The sequence below is a fragment of the Glycine max genome, chromosome 12, assembly GCF_000004515.6.
Source record: "Glycine max cultivar Williams 82 chromosome 12, Glycine_max_v4.0, whole genome shotgun sequence".
Lineage (NCBI taxonomy): Eukaryota > Viridiplantae > Streptophyta > Magnoliopsida > Fabales > Fabaceae > Glycine > Glycine max.
Genome location: NC_038248.2, coordinates 9,218,629 through 9,242,224, shown reverse-complemented (window position 1 = coordinate 9,242,224; position 23,596 = coordinate 9,218,629). Strand labels below are relative to the sequence as shown.

The 23,596-nt window shown below is 32.0% G+C and overlaps 2 protein-coding genes across 2 annotated transcripts; one reads left to right on the top strand and one right to left on the bottom strand.

Annotated features, from left to right (window-relative positions):
- The first annotated feature begins 3,590 nt into the window (after positions 1 to 3,590).
- On the top strand, positions 3,591 to 7,759 carry LOC100819676 (indole-3-acetic acid-amido synthetase GH3.6). Its single transcript, XM_003540815.5, has 3 exons — positions 3,591 to 4,111; positions 5,664 to 6,580; positions 6,801 to 7,759. Exons 1-3 carry the CDS (start codon positions 3,756 to 3,758, stop codon positions 7,415 to 7,417), a joined length of 1,890 nt encoding a protein of 629 aa, XP_003540863.1. The 5' UTR covers positions 3,591 to 3,755; the 3' UTR covers positions 7,418 to 7,759.
- Positions 7,760 to 20,895: 13,136 nt separating this feature from the next.
- Positions 20,896 to 23,396, bottom strand: LOC100819136 (putative F-box/FBD/LRR-repeat protein At4g03220). Its single transcript, XM_003540814.5, has 3 exons — positions 22,341 to 23,396; positions 21,306 to 21,479; positions 20,896 to 21,198 (listed from the first exon to the last, which is right to left on the bottom strand). The coding sequence occupies exons 1-3, from the start codon at positions 23,394 to 23,396 to the stop codon at positions 20,896 to 20,898; spliced, it is 1,533 nt and encodes a 510-aa protein (XP_003540862.1).
- Positions 23,397 to 23,596: the final 200 nt, after the last annotated feature.

The window sequence follows — 23,596 nt, the reverse complement described above, 5'->3', positions numbered from 1 at the left end:
TTGAATAGCTAGGCTTGATGAATCTTTCCTACTATGTATAATTAAAGTCTAGTTTAGATAAGAAAACTTGGAATGAGATAGCTGGACCACATGATAGAAATATATAGCTGTCTCTCCTGGGCTTTCCTCGTGAATAATTATAAATCTTTTTTTTTACATTATTCATGCAATACTTTTTTATGATAGTATTTTTTATAATATCTTTCTTTAAATCAAAGACATTCAAGTACTTCGTTAAGAAGAAGTAGATCGACCAATGTTTCTTCGTCTACAGTCCACTACTGGAGTCAATACCTTATTGATCTAATCACATTCTCGTATCTCGGAAGAAATAAGTTTTAAAAGACGTGCAAGTAATAAACAATCTCCCCTCTCAATAATTACATGCAATTATCTTCAACTACTAGCTATACGTATTTTCACCATCCTCTCTTGTATTCATACTATATCCTACTTCAAAACACAATTTGTTTTACTCTAAAATATTTTATTTTCTTCCGTACATCTTAGTAATTTCTTTTATATGTACATATAATGTGACTCTTCTAATTTTCCTGCAGTTAACACATCAAATCCGAAAATCTTAGAGGGACTGCAAGATGAGTGGAGAGAATAAAAATATTAAATTTAGAAAAAAACAAAATAAGTGTATAAAAACCAAAGCTAGAGACAGAGACTTCGAAGTAAACCCTAGTTCAGTGGAAGAGTGTGGTGTGGCACGTGGATAATCCGTGGTGGCTGCTGGAATATAATTGATGAATTAAGGTACAACAACTTTGAAGTGGCAACTAGCTTTTATCTTCATCATCTATCGCTATCTTGGTTGGAAAATAAAAATAAAAATTACTTTCTTTCTTCATTTTGGGCATGCAGCTGTCGGATGAATTGGATTGTTAGGCAGTTAGAGTGAAGCTAACGCAACAGAGAAAACCATTTTAATCGTGAAACTGATAAGTCTTTAAGGAAAAAGCAACACACTTTAGAAGCATGCATGGAACCTATATGTGTTGTATTACACAAAAAGTTGTATGTAGATAATAGATATTCAAAGCACAAGTCTTTTTCCCTGTATATTTTGTAAAAGATAACACGTCTCCGATACTTAACTATAATTCATGATCATCATATCATCGACCGGTTTTCAAGTTACTAAATTATTGATCACTTTACATTACAATTTATATTGACTAATAAGATGAACATGAACCTGTTTATAAATTAGGTGATCGAGCAAGTAATAATATATTCACTTCTGATTTAATTTATATTGTCCCGAAGATGTATATCAATTAAAATTTCGTAAGGTACATTGCGATAAATTTATCTACAATTTTAATGTGCCAAATATTAAGCTTTTAATTTTACACACAAAATAACAAGATAGTTTTCAATGTATACATTTTTCTTTTCTCAATTTTCAAAATGTATGTCTTTTTGCATTCTTTTTTTTTAAATGAAAAATAATTAATTTCATTAAAATATTTTCTCTCTTTTTTGCATTAAAACTTAATACTAGGAAACTTTTTTCTATTTTAAAGTTAAGACAAACTACTATTCTTATCTAGCAAAAGATTTTATTGTCCATCATTAATATTATAAGAGGCATAAGAGAAAAAAAGATAATTAATATTATATTAAAAAATAAAATGACAATTTGAAACTTATTTTTTTATACAACAATTATTATGGACAGAAGGAGTGCATCATTTGCACCGATATTTCATTTTGAAAAATGATCATATGAAAAATAATCCAACTAATGAAAAATGCAGAGAACATCATGAAATGTAAACACAACGAAACTGTCTTTTAAAAAAAAAATTAAAGAATTTAGAGGAAATAAGAAGGTTAAAATTTCTAAAAAATAAGACATGCATATTACAAATTTCAGTCAAAATTAAGGGTATTTAATTATAAATGAAAAGTTAGGATTAGGAACTTAATATATATACTACATGAGTCAACCATGAAGGCCGCCAAAATAAGATTATATTGTTTCATGTAAGTATATTTATACATTAACAATTTTTGAATGTGATATTTATATTTATATATTTTAATCATCAATTCTAGGATGATGAAGCAGGTGAAACAGAAAGTGGTGCGTAGGCGTAGAAGTAGAGAATGAAGTTACGGAGAGCGCTTGTGGTTTTGCGAACAAGCGGCGGAGTACACGCACGCGTGTACCCAGTACACACCTGTACTTTCCCCTACTTTACTTGATATTTCCCCTATTATCATTCTTTCTTAGATTTCTCTTCCCCTCTCTCACCCTCTTTCCAAAAATGTAAAAAGAATTGTGCTAAGCTTAAATATGTTTTTTTTTTTAATAAGTTAATGTTTTTAATTTTTTGTTTTTGTAAGTTTTTTTAATTTTAGTTTTTATAAATTAATATTTTTTTAGTTTTGGTTATTGTAAGATATTTTTTTAGTCATCATAAATTTATATTTATAGAAATTAAAATTAAAAAAACATAAGTATGCAGAATTAAAAATAACAAAAGATCTTATAACTTATAGAAATTATAATTAAAAAATAAATTTATAAGGACAAAAATAAGCTTTGACTTACGAGGAAAACATATTTAATTAAGATAATGAAATAATGAAGTAGTATTTTTTTTCTCCAAAAACCTATTGATTTTCTTATTTTTTATTTCAAAATAGATAATACATGCATTGTAAATGTAAAAGATTTTTACTGTGTCATGCAATTATAAAATGTAAAAAAGTATACAAAAAATAATTTCTAATGAATTAATAATGTAAAAAAAAATTGTTTTTTTCTTTTTAATTATCTTCAATTTTTTCTTTATATATCTTTTTTTTTTCATGTTACGTTACGTTGTTTCCTCTACCCTAATTCAAAACCTAGAGTTAGCCTTTGCCCCTACCTACCAACTATCTAGCTAGGTAGAAAATTTAATGGTATCCCTCAAGTGTTAGGACTAAGGAATATAGTGCCAAGTGATGCGTGCCATGATATAGGTAAGAGCAACAGTTGATCTACCCGCACATGAAGAGCGATTAGTAATAAATTAAATATCACACTGACAAATATTTTATTGGATTGGATTATTTAACACTTTTGATTAAGTTGTTTAATTTATTCTAAATAAAAATGAGGTTAAATAATTTTATCATTTTTTTTGTGTAATTATTCCTTTTTTTTTAAATAATTCCACACAAATCGATGCACCTGTTTAATAATTTTGATGCAATTATCTTTTATTTGTACTTTAAGATGATTAGTTGTAATTAATTATTAATTAATTACACAAATAAGAAATTATAGAATGGTTTAATCTCATTTTAACTTGGGGTAAATTAGAGAACACCTTCATAAGTTAATAATGGTTAGTATAATTTGATGATTAGTTAATAAAACATTAAACCTAGCTAAGCTTACCCCAAACACGAACCTTCTTGGAATATGTCATTTTAAGTTTATATATATACTGTTTCATTTTTATATTATTTTTTTGTTTTTATTGGACTCCCATCTCTCAAGTAGTTTTCAATTAGTTCTAAGTTCTAACCACCTTCCCTTGCTCCCTATATATATGTCCTATCATTTGGATTTGTTTTCCAACACACTTCTCTCTCTCAAGTCCAAATTCCAAAGTCAGGTCTCCACTACAACATTGTTCCTTCAATTCCAGTTCCATTCCCCATTACCATCAACACCTTTTCAGTAGTATACTTGTTATTACACTCTCATTAATTAGCTACATATATAATTTATATCCATAACCATGCCTGAGGCTCATAGCCACTACCTTTGCAACAAGCCAAATGGCAAACATGATGGTGCTACTAATACTAGTAGCATCATCGAGCACAACAACAAGAAAGCTCTGAAATACATTGAGGATGTTACTAGCAACGCTGATGAAATTCAGAAAAGGGTCCTTGCTGAGATCCTTTCTTCTAGTGCACATGCTGAGTACCTTCAACGCCATGGCTTGGATGGACGCACAGACAGAGAAACTTTCAAGAAGATCATGCCTGTGGTGACATACGAGGATTTAAAGCCAGATATTGATCGCATTGCTAATGGTGATACCTCCCCAATTTTATGTTCCAAACCTATTTCTGAGTTCCTCACTAGGTCAGTATATAATTATATTTTAACCTCAATCCTCTTCCTTTACATTTCTCATTTTTTTAGTTTTAATAATATTATTCTTCTTATAATTGAAATCTCCACCTACACCTGATAATAAAAAGTGTGTTAAATTAATTTTTCCCTCTAATTTATTATTTAGGTTGAATTTGGTTTATTATTATTTTTGTTCAATTTGATTTTTTATTTTTAAAATTACTTTATTTTTTTAAAAAAATATGTATTCTGTGATGGTTTAAAATCAATGATAATTTTGAATCCCGACAAAATGTGATTTTATATAATTTAGACTAAAAGATCAAATTAAATCTAAAAAAAAATTAAATGTTCAAATTAAATCTAAAAGCTAAATCAAAGGACTGAAAAATTAATTTAACAAAAAAAATCTATTTCTTTTTTCACCGAAAAATATTTTGATGGTATATTCATGTGTTATTGTTGACATATACCTAATTTTTCTTTCTTCTCACTTTCATTCAAATTTTCCCCATTATTTCTCTCTTTGTTTCATTATATTATTTATTACATATGTATATTTTTCTCTCTTCTTTTATTTTTTTTCTCTCCTACTTTATTTCTATTCATCTAAAAAATGGGGTGCTACTTGTACTCTACTTTATTGATATTATTTTTAGCAGAACACGTTGGCGTGGAAATTTAATAGGAAAAAAATAATAAACATTCATAATGATGTAAAAGAAAACGGAGATAAATATAAAATAAATTAACAAATTAAACAAAAAATATAATAAAAATGACGTAGTGTGAGTCATGGTGCAGGAAAGAACCAGTATTTTTTTTGGGACAAAAATATTTATTTTACATCATTCATTTTTCCTTCAATTATATTGTATCTCATGTGATAAAATAACGTGAGACAATAAAACAGCAAAAAAAGCTTTTTTGTGGAGTGTAAAAGGAACGTGCAAAAAGGTGATGTGAAGTGAGTTGTCTTTGGAACATGCATATATATTTTGCGCAATTAAGAGTAACTGATGTTGATATGGGGCTAGCTAGTTCTATATTTATTTGAGCAATATTACTTCAACTCTTAAACATAAATTAATTTATTTTCTTTCATTTCATTTTTTTTCACTTTCTTTTTATTTCTCTTCTTTATCATGGTTAATATTTTTTCCTTTTTTTTTGCCTGGCCTAGATCTCAAATGGAGTGTACTATTACATTTTTCTACACTAGTTTAACGACTAGATACTCCTAAATATATATATACTCTATTCTCTTATACATATTTCACTTTTATCTCATTTTTTTTTCTTATCTTTACGTTTTCAATCGCATATATATATATATATATATATATATATATATATATATATATATATCAATTTCTCTCTCTATTTTTTCTTTATTCTCTTAAGGACAAGTTTTTACTAATTAACACATCTGTGATCTCCCAATAAAAAAGAAATAAGAAGAGAAACAAGAGAATGTGAATTATAATAAAGAAAATTATGAAAAAAGTGCATGTTGTAAAAAGAGTGAGTAAAATAACATTATTCTGTTGATTTAATATAGCTCTGGAACATCTGGTGGGGAGAGAAAACTGATGCCAACCATAGAAGAGGAGCTAGAGCGAAGATCATTACTCTACAGCCTCCTGATGCCAGTGATGGAGCAATTCGTACCTGGCCTAGACAAAGGCAAAGGAATGTACTTTCTGTTCATAAAATCAGAAGCCAAAACCCCTGGTGGACTCTTAGCTCGTCCAGTTTTAACAAGCTACTACAGGAGCTCACACTTCAAGAACAAAACACATTGTTTTGACCCTTACACAAACTACACTAGCCCCATTGAGACCATTCTCTGCCTAGACTCTTACCAAAGCATGTACTCTCAAATGCTCTGTGGACTTTCACAAAACGAGCATGTTCTCCGTGTTGGTGCTGTTTTCGCCTCAGGTTTCATCCGTGCCCTTAAGTTCTTGGAAAAGCATTGGGTGTGTTTGTGCCGTGACATTAGAAATGGCACCATTGGCCCTGAAATCACTGACTCATCCGTTAGAGAAGCCATCATGAGGGTACTCAAACCAAACCCAAAACTTGCGGATTTTATAGAGGGTGAGTGCAAGAAGGGGTTGTGGAAAGGGATAATTACTAGGTTGTGGCCTAATACCAAGTACGTTGATGTTATTGTGACTGGAACCATGGCTCAGTATATTCCTATGTTGGATTACTATAGCAATGGTCTCCCTCTTGTTTGCACCATGTATGCTTCTTCTGAGTGTTATTTTGGACTCAACTTGAACCCTTTGTGTGATCCTAGTGAGGTGTCTTATACCCTTGTTCCCACCATGGCTTACTTTGAGTTCTTGCCCCTTAATAAGACGAAGGAACATGCGAATTCAATTTCTTACACCGAGCAGGAACTTTTGGTTGATCTTGTGGATGTGGAGCTGGGGCAAGAATATGAGCTTGTGGTCACCACTTATGCAGGTGAAGTTCCAATTCTATTCAATTTCAAAAAGATCATATGTTTTTAACAAAAATAAACTTTTTTTCTCTCCACATGTATACCTGTCACTCTCTTTTGATTGGCCAAAGAATCTTTCCTAACATTTTCCAAGAAAGAAAAAAAGTTCCTAAAAAATAGCATTACTATTTTGTTTGATTTATTTAGCTTCTAACAACTATGCCACCATGCACAACCAAACAGGACTTTACAGGTACCGGGTCGGCGACATCCTCCGTGTAGCAGGATTCAAGAACAATGCTCCTCAATTCAATTTCGTGTGCCGAAAGAACGTGGTTCTTAGCATTGATTCCGACAAGACCGATGAGGTTGAGCTACAAAACGCTGTGAAAAATGGAGCCAACCACCTTACACTATTCGGTGCATCACTCACAGAATACACAAGCTTTGCTGATACGTCCACTATCCCTGGCCACTATGTACTATACTGGGAAATCAGCATGAACAAGAACAACAACATTGATCAAAATCAAAACCCAATTCCAAGTTCTGTTTTTGAGGAGTGTTGCTTTGCAGTTGAAGGGTCTCTCAACAGCGTGTATCGACAAGGAAGAGTATCAGAGTCCATTGGGCCATTGGAAATCAAGATTGTGGAGAATGGAACTTTTGATAAGCTTATGGACTTTGCTCTTAGCCAGGGTGCGTCTATAAATCAGTACAAGACACCTCGTTGTGTGAAGTATGCTCCCATTGTTGAGCTTCTTGACTCGAAAACTGTTTCCAATTACTTCAGTCCAAAATGTCCACTGTGGGTTCCTGGTCACAAGAAGTGGTGCATGTACCCTCTTGACAACAAATAATAATAATAACGTATGAGTACTGCTATAGTATAGGCAATGGAGATATTGCTTTTATCTTTGATTTGTTGTATTAAGTCGTAGAAAAACCTTCATGGTCGATCGTCCATTAATGTTGTAGTGTCTCTTTTGAAGTTCTTATTTATCCAATCTAGTGTAAGATCTTTTTAATCTACGGTGGCTAACTATTATTGCAAATTACTTATAAGAGGTCTCTAAGTTTGAATTCTGTATAATAAAAGATATACGTAGTTTATAAAAAAAAAAAAAAAAAAACTTAACTTATGAACACACATATGTCTAGTAATCAATCAAGTATAGGGAAAATAGTGTCTAATAATATCATTGCACGGAGGGACACATCTATAAGCATAACAACTAATTAAAGGACATATCAGTGAGTTGTTTGAGTTCAAAAAAAAATTCTAGACCTTTTTGGCAATATGACAATTTCAATAGTCACTCTACATCATCACTCTTAACCTGCATGAAAAATTCTAACTAGGTTTAATGAGTCAAATTGATTAAATTAGGTTCCTTTTAGAAACTTATTTCCAAAAGGGGCTGTTTTGAAACATTTTTCTGGGGGGTGGTGGACTCGCCAGTGGAGTTGGCGAGTTGCTGTTCACGTGGCGGGTCCCGCCATTCGTACGGGCGAAATGCTTTTTTACGGAAAATTTTTTTTAACTTCAAACGGGTATAACTTTTAATAGGAATGTCCGTTTGAGATCCATAATATGTTAAAATGCTCGAAATTGAATGAAGAATCCCTTGGTAAATTGCCAAAGGGAATTTGGTCAACTCATTTTTCCAAAACACGTCTCTAAGTAGCTCAAAAATAGGATTTAAGATTAAAAAAATGGGTGGTTGAATCTTAAATCCATTTTTTGGAAACATGAATTGACCAGGAATTTGCCAAAGGATTCTTCATTCAATTTCGAGTATTTTGACATATTATGGGTCTCAAACGGACATTCCTATCAAAAGTTATACCCGTTTAAAGTTAAAAAAATTTTTTCGTAAAAAAGCATTTCGTCAGTACGAATGGCGGGATCCGCCACGTGGACAGCAACTCGCCAACTCCACTGGCGAGTCCACCACCCCCTAGGAAAAAGTTTCAAAACAGCCCCCTTTTGAAAATAAGTTTCTAAAAGGGGCCTAGTTTGATCAATTTGTCGTTTAATGATATAACAGCTCTGTACCGATCCAACTAAAAATGAAATTAATTGGGTCTCCGAGAAAAAATGCAAACTTGGACGAACTAAAAGGAACAACAATTTTTTATTTATTTTATTTTACAGGAGAGCAATAAACTAAATTGTGTGTTATGAGATAACTTGAGTGTAAGCCTAACATAAAAAAAAGTCCAAATAATAATTAAATTTTTTTACTACAACTTAAAGAATAGTCCGAAACTAAAATGATACGCAATTCACAAACTAAACCAACAAACAGGTGTAAAATATAATAGGGTGCTTGAGTTTAAGAAAAATTACACTTATAGAATATATGACAACTCTGTTAATGAATCCACGCCATCATTCTCTCTATTGGGACTCTACGAGACTAAGACAAATTTCAACAAGTAACTTATATAATCACTTCGGATCACCTCAATTTAGTAACAAAATGATGAGGTGCAATTAGAAAGGCGTAAGTAGAATTCTAGTTGAAATATCGACTTCCAAATATCGGGGAATTGACTCACGCCACATAGTAACAGTAGATGTAGATGGATCAAGAGGGGCTATAATTTGGGTTTGCCATGTAGGGTCAGTTCTTTCTTTTTCTTGCCTATACCTTTTCCCACTCACCATTCTCCCAATTTCAGGCAAAATACATGCACCAAATTTGATTTCCATGCGTCTCGATCTCATTTTTTTTTTTAAAGGAACTTATCATTATCTTGACTTTAGTGTTTAAAAATTAGTGTACATTTATTTTTTGGATAAAATACATGGTCCTATGCTGTTTAACATCTCAAGAGAGAGAAGTACATATATGATAAATAATATAATTTAATAAAAAGATGGAAATAAAAAAAAGAGAATGAGTATAGGTTTATGATACATTGGTATCACTATCGTTATTTTTGAGACAAACTCATAATTTTTTTTAATCTTTTTCTACCTTTTAAATGTGGCTCCTTAATTGAATAAAACTAAAATTAATAGTCTCAGTTATTGATAAAAAAATAACTATTGGTACTATAATTCACATATTTTTTTTATACATATATACTTAATATAAACTATTTTGAGTTACTTATAGTATGTTTAAAAACGCATAGAAAAGTGTTAAAAGTATATTTGCAATGCAACTATTATAGTTGCTTTTGCATAATTTTTTTTATGTAATTTTACTTTAAATATGATTTTTGGAGATGGAATCAAATATGCACTTATTTTATCCTTTAAGTTCCCTTTTATGACTGACAAAGCTAGAGCTTATATACTTAGTCAACCGTTGTATGCCGGTATAGCTTAGTGCCTGGAACGTACTATCACCCTCTGATGGCAAAGTTCAGTGCATATAAAATGATGGTTGGTTTACTTAATGAGAAAAGGATGATGATTGGGTTCGGCACCTAATTCTTGCTCTCCTGTTATGTTTGCCAGCTATTTTCTTTTGGTCTGATGCCAGCTTTAATATGGATAAAAAAATCATTTCATGCACCAAGTTTTTTCTTGTATTGGAATACCCAAAATATGTTGTAATAGTGATTAGTTTTTTTTTTTTCAGCATTACCGGTGATTAGTTGAACTCTTGAAGGAAAGTAAACTGTGATTTAATTCATAAAGTTTTTACTTTATAAAGAGTTTTACTTTAACATCTTTAATTATAGGAAAATGAACTTCGAATTTAGATATAAAGTGTTTTATTTTTATCATATATAATGATTAATGTAGTGTGTGACACATAAACATGATAACCGAGACTAAGACGGGTATGGTCTCTCTAGTTTTCGACTCTAACTCCCTAACATATTTATGCATCCGTCTCGGATATATGATGGATTGAAATTTATTATTTCATTTCCATACCCGTTGAGTATTAAGTATTTTCGCCCCTATTTCGCTCTCGGTTCAAATTTGTAAAATATGTTGTTTTTGTAAAAAAATTATATTAAAAATCTGATTTTAGAAAAAATAAATTGATTGTTACACATTTATTTTAAACTATTTGTATATCAATAAATTTATTATTACGTATTTGTCTACAAAAATTGTCAAGAAAAGAATCATAAATTATATAAAAATTCTAAAATAAATTTAACGAGTAATAGATAAAATTTAATAATTTCATCATCGTAACGGATACAGGACTGATAGTGATATCCTTATTCCCGATCCCGACCTAGATTAAAAGTCGGATAATCCCTAAATCCAACCCATACCCGGTCAACTTAAATATCTTTTGTTAAAATCAGGATGAGTTTGGAGGAATACCCACAAATATAGGGTTTATTATCATGCTAATGATATAATTATAAGATAATTTTATCCTTTTACGCATAAGAGAAGTATTTTTAATTAAATCTCAAATTAATTTCAAGAGTTTTTGATTCTCGGTTCGAGATACTTTGTATTCACCAAAAAAATACTTTTATTATCATCTGTGACATGAGAGATTAGTCTCTTAGTTATACTTTGTAAGGATATTTTATTAAAAGTTAAATCAAAATATTCCCACTTTATTAATATTGTCGTCTCATTCGTTAGTGGGAATATCATGGTATTTATATGATCACATTTTATAAATAACTAGTGTAATAATTCAGGGATCGCACAGGATTAAAATTATTATTTACAAATATTTAATATTATTATTATTATTATTATTATTAATGTATTTCTTAATAATTCTTTTACTTTATATAAATATTTTTTTTGTAAATATATATACATTTAACTAAAATATAAAAACTACCAAATGATGACACATGTCATATAAACCTTGAGAAATTGTCTGATTTGGTCACATATCATCTGAATTTACTTATGGATTCTTTAATTTAAAATTATAGATTATAGATTATAGATTTAATTTTTTTTAATTTTCAAACATAGCTTAAAACATAAAACATATTTCATTGTTCAGATAATAAATATTTAAAAGAAAAAAGAATACTAGTTGTGTCTTATATATTTTAATACTCTCTTTAAACAAGTTTTTTTTTTTTTTTACAAAAGGAAATCACGTCATTTCATTAATAATAGTGTCATAGATATAAGAAGGTATGTAATCACAGACTGTAGAGCTACCATAATGTTTTGTCGCTTGAGCTAAAGAGTGAGCAAAATTGGCTAATCTCCTAACATGCCTATCACAGAGTGCTGAAAAAAAAAACTGAGTTTGTATTTGCAAAAGTGAAGGATTGCACCAAGTTGAGACTATACTAAACAAGTCTCCCTCATGTCATCCACTACTAATTTGCAATCCATTTCAAAAATAATATTATCAAAACCTAGGTCAGCCAACCAGCTTATAGCATGGCAAAGAGCAATCTTGGCTTTCACAAAACCATAAAAAGAGCAATCTTCTACTGTTGGTATAAAACCATAAAAAAGAGCAATCTTGGCTTTCACAAAAAAACCTCTATCATTCCTAACAAATAAACCAATCCCAAAACCCTTTTGCAAACTAAAAACAACAACATTAATGTTACATTTCAGCATATTGCCAGGACCCGAACTAGGATGATGAGCAATATGGAGCTTCTTCACATGGGATCTCTCTTAATCCTGAATATTGTCCATGGCTCTTTGGCTAACAACAACATGATTATGGGAAATGCCTTCCTAGATTTTGCTATTCTGCCTTCACGAAAGACTCCAAAGCATCATAACAAAAAAGTTTTGCTTGGTTTGAAGGAAAGACACCTTGCATAGAAAAGATTAGATCAATGAAACTTTGAGCATAATCCACATGGTTCTTGAGACATTATGCCAATAAGAAAAAACTTGAGGACAAACCACAAAAATGTGTCATTCATTTTCTAAGTCCCTTTCACAAGAACTACAACAAGGAGGACATTGGACGCCATTTCTTTGAAGCCATTGGCGAGTTGGTAAACAACCTCTAGCAAGCTCCACAAAAAAACCCGAACTTTATTAGGGACTTTGAGCTTCAAGATAGCATTCCAACAACCTTGAACCTTTAAATGGTTGTTATCCAACAATGTTTCCATTAGAAAAAGTACCAAATAACTAAATCGATACTTACTTCGCTACACCGAGGAATCTTTAGAATTCCAAGAACCGTTGTCCTCATTAATAAGATCAACCACAAAGATATCTTAAAAGCTCGGGACAACAGTTCTTTCCACACAAGGATTGGAAGAGCTCTTTAATCAGGTCACGCTAAACTGTAATTCTTGAGCCCTCTCCAACTCTCCACTAAAACCTCTTCTAACCACCACCTGAATAGCATGGATGCTATGTCACACAAAGCTTGGGTTGCGTCCTAGAACAACCCCTAAAAAGACCTCCCTTGGGTAATATTTATCTCTAAAAACCTTGGATAATATAGCATCTGGGTCAGTGGAAAGTTTCCACCCTTGCTTCGCTAGCATGGCTAGATTGAATCCTTGGAAGTGTCGAAAACCATACCCCTAAATTCCTTCCTTATAGAAAGACGCTTCCATTTAAGCCATTTTATTCCTTTGCCCGTCGCATTGTTACTGCCCCACTAGAAGAGTTGATCATCCTAAACACATCACTGAGAAAAACAAGTAAGAAGAAAGTGCTCATACAAAAAGTAGGAATAACTTGAGTTACGACTTTAACCAATACTTCATGACCAACTCTAGATAAATTACCAGATGAAAATTTTCTTCTACATTTTTTCTTTTAAGTAATTGAAGACAACCTTCTGTTGGAATTCTCTATTTCAATTATTAATTATTAATGTGGGCTAATATTATAAGATAATTATATTATTTATTTATTATTAGTGGATTTTATTTTATGTGATCAAATTAAGTGAGTCCATTAGACAACCAAATCAAATGATATGGACTTAAATGAACAGATGTTAGTATTGGCTCATTAGGGGATAATGAGAATCCTATTGGATTAACATACTATAGGAAGACTATGATTCCCAATATATTGAGCCGTCACATATAGTTTTTCTTTCTCCCATCTGAAGAGTTATGAATGTCCTATTAAGGAATAAAGAGGTTCCGGTTGAGGAAGAATCATGAAGCCACCGGTTACCTACGGATTCAGATTTCGCTGCGTTTGTTGATCAATCATTATGGATCCAGGTATTCCTAAAACTCTTCCTGATAATCTAATGTAATGTGTTCTTGGTGGTTATTGGTATTTTATAAGGATCCCCTGAAATTTCAACAAGTGGTATCAGAGCCGCCATTACTATTAGATTATTAGGATTTAAAGTTATTTGATTCCAATTATACTTGGATTGCTTTGGTTATATGAATCCAAGTTTTTTTTTTTGGAACAACACATTAATTGTTGGTAAATTGGATATTTGATTTAAATTTGGGTGTATTTTGTTTTTTTAACATCACTATTTGGATATGTGAATGGCTTCTCTTCATAGCTATTGTTCATAATATATATAAGGAAGTTTTTTATGCATGCAGTTTTTTTTTTATTTGTTACTTTTTTTTGTTAAAAAAAAGGAGGGGAAAAGTTATATAAGGAGGTACATAATGAAAATGTCAAACTTGACATCAAAACTGAAAGCATTTAAGATAGAGCTTGGTGAAGAATTGCTCGTGCATTTAGTTTTGATCTCACTTACTGTACACTTTGGACAATTCAAAGTGAACTATAACACTCAGAAGGACAAATGGTCCATTAATTAGCTTATATCTCATTGTGTAGGAGGAAGAGAGGCTATAGAAAGACACATTTGAAAGTGCTCATTTAAGCTTAACCTCTGAGAATAAAAGAAAAGGAAAACTAAGGCTGCTCTAAGCAAAAGAAACAAAAGAAAGATGTTTGTGGTATTTTAAGTATAAATCAATGATAACATTAAATATAATTTAAAGATATAATATTTACTTGTCGTAATTAATGTTTTATATTTTTTGCTATCATGATTGAAGTTAATTTAGCAATACCAGATTTTTCCCATTTATTTGGCATATCTAGTTATTTTTAATTAAATTAATTGACATGATATATTGTCAAAGCAATCTCTATTGCGTAAATTAATTCAATTAGAATTGCATAGATATTAGTATAAAATTATTTATGCGAATTGTCCTTAGCCCAAAGGAAGACACAATTTGGCCAAATAATTTTTTACCTGTGATGATAAATGTGTGACAATTATAAGGTATTTTCATGTGAATTATAGTTGGTCCAAAGAAAGACTATGATTTGACAGAATTTATTGTCAATATTTAATCATTGCGTTGAGAGTACCAATTGCAAATTAGTTTCTCTGTCCAAAGACTATGAATTAATGTTGTGCTGTGTATCTTGTGATGGGTCTATTCTGTAAAATATTTGCATATTCTGTTATATATATTTTTATATAACTAAACTTGTATTTTTTGGTTAAATTGATTGAAACAACATGTTGCCTAAGTAACCTCTGTTGCGTAAGTTGATTTGATTGAATTTACATGAATGTTGCATGAAATTATTCATGCAAATTGTGCTTGACTCAAAGGAAGACATAATTTGGTAGAATAATTACATGCTTGCGATGGTAAACATGTAGCGATTATAAATAGTGTGATTTTCCATGTGAGTAATGAAATGTTCAAAGATAATCATTATTTGACTGGAATAATCATCATATAAGTTTTTCATGTGAGCAATAGAGTGTCCAAAGACAATCTTTGTTTGACAGGACTTATCACCAATGTTTGATCAATGCGTTGAGAATGTCACTTGCAGTTAGTCTTTTTCAATCCAAAGATTGAGGATTAATGGTATACTAGGTATCTTGTTTGGGTCTTGAAATTTATCATAAAGATTATTTGAGCATTGTATGTTTATTGTTCTCTTCTTTAATTGTTGTTGTTGTTACTATTATGGTTTAAATTACTCATATTATTTAAATCCCAAAGTTGCATGTATAAAATTTAGAGTTTGAGAGGAGTCAATTCAGAGTTGAAGATATTGCATAATTTTTTTTTCTAGAGAAGAAACAAGAGAACAAGATAAGGAATTTTCTTTTTGCTTTTGTAGGATGAGACATATAAAAAAGGGTCCCATTTACACTATTTAGTGTGTGAAAATGGTAAACTTCTCGTTTTTATTTGTTTTAAAGTTAATTTCGTTTTGTATCGAAGGACGTTTGTAGGTAGATTTTGGTTCTACTACTCACAAAAGCATGTCTATACGATGCTACCTATGGAGTCATCCGCCAAGTGATAATGAAAGATTCTTCTATGTGAGCGATGACATAAAGTTATAGTTGAAGCTATGAGAACTTTTATGTTGCTTTAAAAGACTCAATTTCATTTGAATTTGGTGGAGACATATATTGAGCTATTTATTAAACCAAATTTTATTTCTAATTTGGACAAATTCAGTTATTTTTGTTCAATTAGAAATAATAAAGTTAGTTTCTTGTGTGATTCAAATGTTGCAAGTTATGAGTTCTTTTATGGATATTTAAGTGTTCCTATTGCAAACATTTTTTTGGGTGGTACAAAACTTAAAATTAAATGAGAATTTTTTTACTTTATAACATAAGTGCTTAAGTGATATCACTGCGGCGCAAGGGACTTGGGACCCATGGCCCACTTCAGCTCAAGATGACCCCACTCCACCTCAGGACGATCCAGCTCCAACTCAGGATGACTAACGTTGATAGGACTTGATTTAATTATTTTGCTTTTTGAACAGTTTTAATTTAGCTTTTATTTATTTACTTAGTATTTTACTGCTTTTGAACATTTTTCTGGTTTTGAAGTTTGATAGTGGTTTTATTTTGCACTTTTTGTTTTTTAATTAGCAATGGTGTTTGTTTTAATATTGGTTTGATCTGAATTGATTGCATGATATGAGTGATGTGTGCCGATAAATCATATACCTTGAATAAGTCTGTTGTATGTAGAAGAGAAAAAGCATGGAAATTAGGGGCGCGAGTGAAAATGTTAGCTTGTAGGACAGGTAAATAGTGAAGGTAACCAACTTTTGTAACCCGATGAGTTGTGTGAATCTTAAACTGTGAGAGAACGACTAGCATCAAGTACCGATTTTTGCATGAATCTCTGAATATTGAATGAATGCATGATTTGGAAATGATGAAGGCCATGATTGAACTGATTTAGCCACTTAGCCAAACAACCTTACCATGTTCATGAATGATTGGACCCTTGCACCCTTTTTGAGCTTGAATATGAATGAATGAGTCATTGAACCCTAAACCTAAATGTAAATGCGATCTCTGCTTACCCAACCTTAGGTTATAGGAGAGCATTGTATGGTTTAAGACAAATTTGTCCCAAATTTGGGGGAGTGTGTTTGGGTGATTTATATTTCAAGAATGTAAGTAACAACTACATAAAGAGTTAAAGTCTCAATCATTAGCAGCAATTAAAAACTGCTAAAAAAAAGAATATAAGAAATAAAAGAAGCTTTGTGTGCTATTAATTGTGCTGTAACTTCATTGCTAATTGTGGGATGTCAAGAAAAGCTGGAAGGGCAAAGAAATAGGTAATCTATGGATGAATGCTCTCCTAGAACCTAAGTTTTGCATCCTAGAAAAACCATGAATTGTTTGTAGCCCAGCCTCATTATAAGCTAAAGAAAGTCCTTCAGATTCATTTTGTGTGTTTATGACTGTATGAAATGAGATTAAATGCAAAATTTGGGAATTGTGTTAGTTGTCTATTTGAAGAATTACCTTAAACACTTGTGCATAAGAGAGAAATAGTGGTCGTAAGGATTAAGCTTGGTTTACCTTCCTTGATACTTATCATGCTTGCTAGCTTATTTCACTTTTGCTGCTTCATGCACATGCTCATATCTTTGAAAATACTGCACTTCACTTTGAAAGGTTCTTGGTTGATGCATGCGTAGTTATCTCTATTTGTGTGATTGATACATTTGAGACAAACACCATTTTGGTTAACCATTGTTAAGTCATTTTGCTTGAGGACAAGTAATCTGTTATTTTCTTTGCTTGAGGACAAGCAAAACTGTAAATTTGGGGGAGTTTGTTAATTTCTATTCATGAGTTCTTAGTGCAGTGAAAATTTGTAAGAAAATAGCAATGTGTCTCCAATTTATGGTTCTTTTTGTGGAAGTTGTAAATATTTTCATTCTTGTGTGAATTTATAGAGTAGAAACTCCATTTTTGTGATCTAATGTTGAATTCAACTCAGTTTGTAGACTAAAGAAGAGAAGGTGTAAAAAGTTGTTGATGAACTCGCCTAGCGAGGCAGATTGGCTAAGTGAGCCTCATCCGCTTAGCGAGGCAGCCAGCTCGCTTAGCGGATGCAAAACCCTAGAAGAGGATAAGTCAGAGATCAACGTGCTTTGCGCGCAGCCAGCCCACCCAGTGAGGACGTTGTCTCTTCTCACGCTTAGCACGCCCAAGCTCGCTTAGCGGATTTTCACTTATTCTCGCTCAGCGAGACATGTTCGTTGAGTGAGCGTTCGTGTGCCGAGAAGTCCAAGAGCCTTTAAAACATTGAGTTAGTGGGAAACCAAAGAACCAAGCTAGACACAGCTGAAACTACGTGAAAACAGAGAGAAGAAGGTAGAGAGGCTGGAGAGAAGACATTCTTCTTCAACCTTTTCCATTTTCTTTCACAAAAATATTCATTTTCTTGTTTGTATGAAGCTTTTCATGTTAATGGAGGGCTAAGAACTTCATTGTTGGGGAGTAGTATACTGAACTCTTAATGTAAACCTCTAACTATCTATTTAATGTTATTTTATGGTGTTCTTTGCTTCTATCTGTACTTATTTTACATGCTTGTAGCTTGATCATCCATTTGTATGTTTAGTTAGACTTTTGAGTATTGGAAAATGCTTTAAATCCTTAGAACTTGATAGAGCAAGCTAGAGGCCTGTGTATCTAGGAATAGAATGCAGTAATCTAGTATGTTTTGCACTGTATGCTTATTGCAACTCTTTTAGAATGAGTTTGTTAAGGAATCAAGAACAAAAGCTAAGAGAGTTAGGCTAATTCTTGTGAGGAATCATGGTCTGAGTATTTACTCGGTGCAAGAGCGCTAGAATAACGTTAAATAGAGAAAAACCTTTTTATACGATAAGAGAAAGTTCAATAGAAAACTCCTCGATGTTTTTATCTTGATATTTATCACATCTTTTACAGCTTTGAGTTTATTTCATAAGTTGATAATGAGAACCTTATTAGGTTAACACACTATAAGAAGACTATGGTTCTCAATATATCGAACTGTCACATATAGTTTTTCTTCTCCCCATCTCAAGAGTTAGGAAGGTCCTATTAAGGAATAAAGAGATTCTGGTTGAGGAAGAACCATGAAGCCATCGGTTATCTACGGATTCAGATTTCGCTGCGTTTGTTGATCAATCATTATGGATCCAGGTATTCCTAAAACTCCTCCTGATAATCTAATGTAATGTGCTCTTGGTGGTTATTGATATTTTATAATGATCCCCTAAAATTCTAACAACTTCTTTTTACCTATCATCGAAGGGAAGCCTAAATATATACCTGTGCCCAAGACTTCAGTGACTCCAATGTTAGAAATCACATCAGCCTTTGCTACCTAAGAAGTGTGGTTGTCGGAGTAAATTTCATATTTGGCTAAGTTGATTTCTTGCCTTGAGGTCCTCGCATAGGTAAAGAGAATATCCTTCATGCATGCACTTTCTCTAGATTTATCCTAAAAATAAAAAACACTCGTCAGCAAAAAGCAAATGTGAGAGGGAAGGAGCCCCTTTGCACACTTGAACTCCATACAATCTCCTTATGCCTCTGCTTTTCTAATCAAAGTTGAGAGGCCTTCACATTAGAGGATGAATAAGTAGGGTGACAACGAGTCACCTTGTATGAGGCCTCGACCCGGAACAACAGGACCCACCCCTTCACCGTTCACCTTAACTGTATACTTGACAAAAGACCATCTTCCTTAGGATCCCTTTTGGATAGCTCCACTTGATCTTGTCAAAAGCTTTACTTATATCCACCTTTAAAGCTACTTCATCCTTCTTCCCCTTGCGCTTGCATTTCATATGGTGGATGATGGTTTCAAACGTCGTCAAAGCATTGCCTGTGACTGATCTATTCTCCAAAAAGGTAGACTGTTCCGATGAGATACATTTATCCAACAGAGATTTTAACCTGTTAGCCAACACTTTTGACATAATCTTGTACTAAGTAGTGATTTGTAATCTTATTTTCTTTTATAATAATATTTTCTCATTCTTTTTTATGCTATCCTATGCACCATCCTTTGTGTGAAAATAAAAGAAATAATGACAGTTCTTTTTATACCATTAAAAATGAAGTTTTGGGATAATGTAAAAAAATAAATGTGAAACCTTAATTGATTGGTTGATTAAAGTAAGATAATGTCTCGCATCTAATAAATTGTATGTTTATCCCTGATTCGTCTCTTTAAAGTAAGGTAAGTATAAGTATATCTCTAAATGTTTTTTGAGTTTGAAGACCTTCTAGAACGTCATCTGCACTCCTAAATCTTCATGCACAAAATTAAAAAACAAAACTAAACGTCATTTTTTTTATTTTCTTGAAAAGTAAGGATATATACTTTTATTTGTAATTATGTTTTTTTAGTTTTTAAAAACTATTTTACAAAACAGTATTTAAAACGTAAGAGTTAGGGAGAAAGATGTGAAAAGTATAAGGAAAAACTTGAATAATAATAAAAAATAAGAATAACTAAAACAATTTCAAAATGTTTTGGTTTTTTACTTTTAAAATCAAAAGGAGACAAATTAATTTTGAATTTTTTTCAGAAACTATTCTCAATAATAATTTTTTAAAATTATTTTATTTTTAAAACATATAAAACGAATTTCAAAAACAAGAAACAAACTAATTACGTAAGTATGAAATTTTCGTAATCTAACTCTTTTTTTAACAGGAACCCTTATTCTAAGATGATAGTAATATAAAATTATAAATTCTTTCTTTTGTCGGTTCTGTTGTACACCTTTTACTTTTAAGGAAAAAAACTAAATAAATAAACCACTCAATTTAATTGTTATTGTACATACACTTATAAATTGTTTCGGATATACAAATTTTATTCTATTTTTAAAGAAATAACTTAATAGTTTGTGAAATTCACATCCTACACATTTTATCAGGAAAAGAAAAAGGAAAAAAACTTATGTATCGATTAAGCAAGTCTGTCTCTTTAGCTTAAATATAAATAGTAAATGCCATAAATTTCACCTAAATGTATAAGATAAACAAACAAATAAATGAAAGAACTCCAAATAAATATTTTATTATTAAAAAAGTAAAGTTCTTTTTATAACTAAAAGTAAAGTTCTTCTGAGAACATGCTGCGTGACCTACTGAAATGCCACTTTTGCATTAGAAGAAGCCCAAGAAAATCCCATCATTTGTGACCTTATTTTTTGTCTCCTAAGGGTATCTCTTGCATTGCAATGTCCTGTGTGTAATATCATTTCTTCTAAGGCCTTCCCATGCTTGAGGAGAAACTTTGCAAGTGCAACCTCATTCTCATAATCAAGAAAACCATGAATTTTCACCACTTTCAAGTGTTGTAGAAAAGATTCAAGAGTTCGGATTTGAGACTCCCAATACTGCTCTCCCTCAGTGATAGTCATGTCCCATAAGTCTCTATTCCATTCCTGATCAAGAGGGAAATCAACAAACTTTGATAAATTGTGTAGTGCTTTGTATATATGAGCAAGCTTAAAATAACAAATTAACAATAAATGTTGACTATATAGCTTACTTTTCTTTCAATCCTGTATTCGTGAATGATCTTGAGAATCAGAGTGTCGAGAGTGGGAGAGCTCTTGAATAGGCATGTCAATCCCGGAACATCACTTTTGTTGAAACCAGTATGCAGCTCTAAATGTTTGAGATTATAAAATGGCTGAAAAAGGAGGTGATTATTTGATAGGATCTGCAGGATACCAAAGGAAGCAAGTGAATAAAGTTGTAGTCTATACAATTCAAAAAGGGAAATACAAAAAGAGATTCAGAAAGTAGTTGAGATTTATATCAGCCAGACAAATTTAGAATGAATATTTAGGATTCTTGCTCATCAAATATATATGGCCAATCTCTCATAATCATGAACGAATAAATAAAATAAAAATCATACTATGCATCAATCAAGTTACAAGTTAATACTATACAATTTACAAAACTAGAAAACTAATCCCCTGGCATTGATGAGAGATATTTAGGTAGTTTATATGAGATCTTGAGTTCAAATTTTAATGTCTTCATTGTATCATAAAAAAGGAAAATTAGAAAAGTCTTTCGTGTTCTCTGATTTCAAACGGTAAATATTTAATAAATTAAATGCATTGAAATTTATATTATCTAAAATGCAAAATGCATTGACCTGACTTGCCATACCACAATTTAAATATATATATATATATATATATTATCATAAGAGAGCAAAGGACATTTATAACACTAGCTTCTTGGTGGTATATCTAGAGTGGTACTATTAGAATCTAAAACTCAAGTATTATGCGATATGATGAGTTGTAACTATTGCATTTTTTTTCTTTCTGGCACAATGCAATAACTCATTTCTCATATGCATGTATAGATAGATGAGTAACTTTAAACTATTCAAGAGTTACAATCAGACAGAATAACTGTGCCGATTATTCATAACTAACGAAAATAAATTGAACACTACTCTTGCACAAAACATGCAGCAGAATATACATTGAGAATTCATATATATTTGATTGGCAACCATAAATTTCTATGCACTCCTAAAGAGCTAGAAAATGAACTTTACCTCAATAGTTTGCCTTTCAAGAGACAAAGAACGCGCATGAGAGAGTCCAGACAATAGATCAATGGCACTTTGAAGCTTACCCAGAATATTATCTCTAGTGAAAACATAGAAACCAACCGTGACCTCATTCAACAAATTTGAAGGCCCAAACATAGTCATGTCAGTGATTGCATTATGTTGCCAACACAAACGCTCAAGCTTGGGTGTATTGATTTTCACCCAACTCTTGTCACTATAGGCATCAAAACACTTCGCCAATCTCATTCTCTCAAGCTTTGAACATGAGACATCCAAGCCCTCTAGCTCATAACATCTCTCCAAATTCAAATCTTCAAGAGCCCTACATCCAACATGAAGGTATTTTAACCCCAAACACGAATCGAGGTTTAGGGTCTTGAGAAGAGGGAAAGATGATTCCGAGAACAAATCAGGAAGAGAAGGTTGGTTGTTCAAAATGACTAGGGAAAGAGATAGGGTTTGTAGGGATTGAAAGCCATGTCTCATAACCGATGAAGGAGGCAAACGAAACCCTGATTTTAGTTTCAAAACCCTAAGAGTTTCACTTCCAATAACACACCTAGGAAAGTTGAAGTAATCATCTGTACACACTGTGGAAGCTCCAATATCAAGCTCTCTAACGTTGTGCCTAATGGCCCTACGGATCAAACTATTCAGCCGCGAAAAACTCAAACGCGCACGAAAACAAAGAAACCTAATATCTGAATGCTTATCACGAATAGAGAGAACTTGGGTGATGAAATCCATTCGTGATGAATCCAAAGGTTGCCTTGGCTTCTCAAACTCCAAAAACTTGACGCTTTGGGAAGAGATTTGAAATGGGTTAAGGGTTGTGAAGTCAAGGTCGGGAAAAGTGGACCAAAGAAACTTCCATCTCTTGGAAAGAATGCTCATTTGTGCAACACATTTTATGGGGAGAAGGAAAAGGATTTGGTGAAGAACTGCATCAGGGAGATCACTGATCCGATCCGTGGCTGCTTTGGCATCGTTCTCTACAATTTGAGCCATCTTCTTGCGTTTGGCGGATCTTGTTTCCATTGCAATATCATCTCCCTGTGCTAATTGCCTTCTTTTTTAGTTAGTTGTTGTTATGATATCAGTGTTTTTGTGGGTATGTGTATGTTCCCATCTTGGTTTGTTGATCGGGTTTTGAACTGTTCAAAAGTACACAGCTAAATAGGAGAGTTTGTTTTAGATTTGAAAAAAAGTTCTGTTATAAGCAGAGAATCACGAAACCT